This window comes from Phaseolus vulgaris, chromosome 10 (genome assembly GCF_051622355.1).
Source record: "Phaseolus vulgaris cultivar YP4 chromosome 10, ASM5162235v1, whole genome shotgun sequence".
In the NCBI taxonomy this organism is placed as follows: domain Eukaryota; kingdom Viridiplantae; phylum Streptophyta; class Magnoliopsida; order Fabales; family Fabaceae; genus Phaseolus; species Phaseolus vulgaris.
This window is the reverse complement of record NC_143507.1, coordinates 31,473,364-31,478,874: the sequence shown is the minus strand read 5'-3', so window position 1 is coordinate 31,478,874 and position 5,511 is coordinate 31,473,364. Positions and strand designations below refer to the sequence as shown.

The following is a 5,511-nucleotide window of genomic DNA, read 5'->3' as shown; positions in this document are numbered from 1 at the left end:
CGCGCTAACGGGCTAAGTGATAAAACATAAAAAAAGCTCAATCTTTCTCTGCATCTTTTTCCATTCTGGGACCTTCTAGCTTTCTCTTTTTAGCTCAAATTATTTTCCTTTACTCCAAATCTTTAATCCTCCCTAAAAATCTGCAATTAACATCCGGGTTCAGACACTCGACAACGACCCGGGCCCGAATGACTTGACATCGGTTCGGGCCTACTCTGCTCGACATCAGCCCGAATTGTCTTGGCTCAACTTGGATCGTGCCAAGTCAAAACCCAACCAAAAATGCAATTTGGATAATCCAAAAATGTATCCAATCCATATTTAATTCATATCCAATTAAATGGATTGGATTTAAAATCCAAAAATATGGATTTGGATTTAAGATAAATCCATTTAAATGGATTAAAACTAATATGGATTTGGATCATTATGGATTGGATTTTGTAATTTGGATTTTTTGCCCACCCTTATCTCCTATAATGTAAACCACTAAATAATTATTAATGAAAAATTATTAAATACTTTCTTCCATTTTTCTAATACTCAGATTCTTTTAAAAAAATTGATTTTGTATTTTTAAAATTCTACAAAGGATCAATTTTTTCAATTATACTTACATTTCATTTAATTTTTAATTAATTTTCATACGTGCATTTACTATTTTATGAAATAAAAAGGGGAGAAATAAAAAATTATAACTATTTTCTTAAAATGAATAAACTTATTGCATTCCTTAGATTTTATAAAATAATTTATACTAAAAAGGAATTAATGAAAGTAAATGTTTTAATAACAAATAGACCTCAGGTAGGAGTGCAAATAGATTAGACCACATTAAAGTCTGATAAAAAAAACTTGACCTTCATTATATAAAGGTTAAGTTTGGACCTAAAAAGCTAGTTAGATTTGTCAAGCTAACCTATTTAAATATATTGTTTTAAAACATTCAATAAATTATATAATTAAAATTTGACCTATTTAAATATATTATTAAAAATTTCAATAAATCATAGAATTAAAAATGAGAGCACATTTAAATAATAAAAATGTCTAACAATTCCATATTTAGGTCTAACAATTCCAACTAAAATCAATTCAAACATATAAAAAAACCAACCTATATTTACCCATTTAAGTCAATATCACATAATAAATTCTAGTTAACACAGAAAGTATAATAGCACAATCACAAAAAGAAAATTACATTTACTATACTTAAAAAAACTCAATTAATATAATTAAAATCTAAAATACTTAAATCATACTATTATAACACATAAAGTGCACTTTGACCTTTCCTATTTCAGGGGAGTTTTTTCCTCTTCTATAAGGAAGTTAATTGAAAAACACTTAAACTCTACATGTCCCTCTTAGAAACAGCATCTAATTGACCAGAAAAAATTAGACAATTAAGAGTAGTAAAGCAATAAAGAAGTTTATATTTTTATCAAAAAGAATGATCCCATTTTGTTTCTGAGATCAGAAGAGCAAGTGATTTGGCAGCCTTTTGTTGAAGGTGATGAGAGATCCACTTTATCAACCAGAATATTACATCCACCTTCTGAAAAACATAATTTATTAATAACAATAGCACAAAAGTTGAAGCAACACTTTCCTAAAATAATTTTGACCAACCATATGCATACATTTTGAAATGATTACACCCCTTCTTCCTTTGTGTGTTCCCATCTCCACATTTTTTAACCTGCATATTATTCCAAAAAAAATATTCATCATTAGCACCACATCATTCACCAATTCATTAATTAGTCTATAAAATATTTGTATATACATATATCTATCTAGAATATTTACTTTTAGGGTAAGTTACTCTAATACCTAAGTTGATAGTTTTAAATTAGGTTTATTTTTAATTAGATTTTTCAACTTGTATTTATTTTTCAGTTGAATCCTTTTCTAGTGTTATTTCTACAGAAAAATTAATGAGAAAAAAAAAAGTTTCATCATAAGCATTAGAAGATTAAGAAATTAAAGTGTTATATATACCAAATGCTCTTCTGAAGATTGAGAGAAGGACAACAAGAATGGCTAGACCAGCAAGAACTCCCACAATAATGGCAACTGATTTCCCCACTTGGTCATCCTCATTAGAAGATTCTACACAAAAGATAAAGTTGCATCAAAATAATTGGTAAATATGCATGAAGATTTTTCAAAATTATCACATCTTTTTCATTTATAAGAAAATAAAATCACATTTTTTTAATTATTTTTATTTTATTCAATGAATTTTTTTTTCTAAAACACTCTAAAGTTACACTATTATGATATCTATTTTTTATCTTATAAGACAAACATTTTAAGAAAAATATTAAGATTTTTTTTTTCATATATGAGAAGGGAGGCAGTACTCCCTCTATTCACTCTGTGTGTTTGAGTTTTTTTATAATTTTTCAAATTCACTGTCATTTATATTTTTAATGTAATAGTTATAATTTTATTTCAATGTTATCCTAAATAATATTTATAATAATTTAAATCCTTTTATCATAGTTATTAACTAAATAAATGGGTGAAAATATTGTTCTACAATTATAGGTGATAGTACTTTTATGTATGCTAATTATAAAAAGTTGTAATAATTATTTATTTAAATGCACAATAATTACATATAATAAGATTAGAAACAATTTTAAGAATACTTTAATAAAAGTTTTCTATTCACTAATTTATTTATTATTTTTTAATGTGTGATAAAAATATTAAATAATAGATAAAAATAAAAGAAAGGGAAGGAGTTTAAAACATTAAAAAGTATTTGAGATCAAAAGATTTTCCTTGGATTCCATGTGATCTCATCTTTAATTAATACTGAAATTTAGCTTTATGTCAAATTCTGACCACCAGAAAAAAAAAAAGTTACAGGAAGAAATGGTAAGGTTTTCAAGTGATATGATACTCTAACAAGCAAAGATAGAGAATAAAATAATAAGTGTTTTCATAGATTTAACCAAAAGTAACAAAAGTTACAGAAAGAACACAGGAATTGCAGTGTGCATTTTCCAATATAAAACTTAAAACACTTTGCTGCATAAAAGATTACAAATTGGCCCCTTCATTTGATAATTTGTTTGGTACTAGCTGCATCCTTTCCACCTCTATTACTTCACTTTTGATCAAAGAGATCTTTAATGCCATATTCCAAGCATATTTTGAACTTCAAAGTAATTTCAAATTTCTTTTCTTTTATCATTATCAAAGTTTCCTCTATCAAATGTCAGTGGGAAGAATATGCAGATCATGTTTATATAAACCTCTGTGTTCTTGAAAAAATTTCTAAGGTATAATGAATTTAACTTCTCTTGTAACGTATATACTTAATTTCTACTAAATTTCTCTCATCTAACTTCTTCTAAAAGTTAAATATATTATAAATTAACAGCATTAGTGATGTTACTGCATCCAAATTTTGTCCTATTTTCAAATGAAAATATAAGAATTAGAAATGAAATGAACCTGCTTCATCATAGTAGCCAGCTTCCCAGTACCGAGCATAACATTGTGCCAAGAACACATCAGCTGATGCTGCTGAACCACATATGCTCCTAAGCTGTCCCACTGCTGCTTGAAGGCATGAGGAGCAATCAGCCACATTCAGATCTCCCAAACACAGTGCAAACCCTTCAACAAAACCAGAAGTACTGACTCCAAATCCATTAGCTGCTTGTAAATCAGAAAGAACATCATCTCTACGCCTGAAGAACTCAGCATCATTTGTCACTGCTTTACTGCACTTCTTGTACCAAAGGCTTGTGTCAGGTTTTCCAAGGAAATCAGCATGCTCATATCTTATATAACAGCCTTCAAGTTGCAAAGATGCCCCAAGTGCCAAGGGACAAACCAAGCCTATTTGGTTAACACAACTTTTAACACATTTTGAGCAATCATTTGGCCTCAAATCACTCCTGCACTGGTATAAGCCATATATGGATCCTTCTGGTGGTGATGAGCTTCCATTTCCAATAGCAAAGCTATTGTAAGAATTGTCAGAAGATGAGCCAGAAACTGAAGACAGAAAGGAATTGAGGTTGGCTTCAAAGGGTGTGTTTTGTTGGTATTTTTCTTGAGAGCACCCAGCATAAATGAAGATATGAGCTCTAGTAGTGTAGCCTAGGGCATTAGGAATTGAAGAAAAGAGAAATAGAAGATATGAGAGTTTCAAAGCTAAAATGATTATATGAGTTGAGTCTAATTGAAGGGTTATGAACATTTTTTTTCCCTGTTTACTCTCTCAAAACGAACTTAAATTTCTTCTTTCATCATGGTTATGACAATTTCAGAGTGAAGTGGTGACTGCTTTTTTGGTCGTTTCTCACGTGATGCCTTTTTCCATAGTGAAGTCTTATGCTGTTAAATACTATATTTGAATACTCATTCATTTTTACTTTACATGAACTTTATAAACTTGTACTGCTTCTCAATATTCTACAATATCAAATTGAGGGTAACATATGCTTTTAAGATCACTTTACTTGAATACAATATCAATTTACTTTACTTATCCTCCTTTGATTTCTGACATGAATCCTCTATGATTTATGACACCCTGCATATGCTGTGGAATTATGGATTACAATGAGAACTTTCAGATATTATCTTTAGAGACATAACAAATGAATACATTCTCTTCACTTTCTCTTCAAACGGTAAAATCCCCGTTGAGCATTGACACAGATGAGCCATGCCATATGTTAGAAGTGATGGATTTCCTATGAGCTCTTCTTGGATGTTTGTGGAAGATGGTGCGGAAGCTTAATGGAAAAGATGAACAAGGTCCTCCTAAGAGGTGTGGTGACCTTGAAGGTGCATGAAGAGTGTGGAAATGGGGAGGTTCGGCTAGCCCCTTTGAAGGTGGTGAAAGGTTTGAAGATTAAAAGCCTATTCCTAAGAGAGTTTAGGCAAGGAGTGAGAATGACACAATTTTGGCAACATTTCACTATTCAATTAATCTTGCAAATACATGAGCCAAGCCCTCTTATTTATAGTGTTTAGAGGGCTGGAAATTCAAAAGAAAGTGGAGGGAAATTCAAATGAGAAGCATTTGAATTTGGAGCCAATTCCTAGTCACAAGGGAAGTGTGACTTGGTTTCTATTTTTGGCACCTCCTAAATCTATACCTACACCTTCTTTTGTGTCACATGGAAGGTGTGACTTAGCTTTATACATTTGCACCTCTTATATTTATATCTACACCTCCCTTTATGTTCTACTAAAAAATACTCAAAAGTAATTACAAAAGAAAGACATCCAATGATGCTTAGTTTGCCCATATCTTCTATTTGTTGGGCTTGAGTTGAAGCTTGAACTTGTATTTGGGCTTGGGCTTGGGCTTTTTCTATCATGGGCTTGGGCCTCTTCCATCATCCCCTCCCTCTTGAAAAGGATTTGTCCTTAAATCCAATGCTTCTTCTTTATCATCATTATGTGGATGTATGTGGCTGGATGGTTTCCATCATCCCCTCCTTCTTGAGAGGATCTGTCCTCATATCT

At 30.6% G+C, this 5,511-nt stretch overlaps 1 protein-coding gene across 1 annotated transcript; it reads right to left on the bottom strand.

Annotated features, from left to right (window-relative positions):
• Nucleotides 1-1,175: 1,175 nt before the first annotated feature.
• Nucleotides 1,176-4,857, bottom strand: LOC137819670 (plasmodesmata-located protein 8). Its single transcript, XM_068623575.2, has 4 exons — nucleotides 3,478-4,857; nucleotides 2,008-2,118; nucleotides 1,647-1,705; nucleotides 1,176-1,561 (listed from the first exon to the last, which is right to left on the bottom strand). The coding sequence occupies exons 1-3, from the start codon at nucleotides 4,229-4,231 to the stop codon at nucleotides 1,701-1,703; spliced, it is 870 nt and encodes a 289-aa protein (XP_068479676.1). The 5' UTR covers nucleotides 4,232-4,857; the 3' UTR covers nucleotides 1,176-1,561; nucleotides 1,647-1,700.
• Between the last annotated feature and the right edge of the window lie 654 nt (nucleotides 4,858-5,511).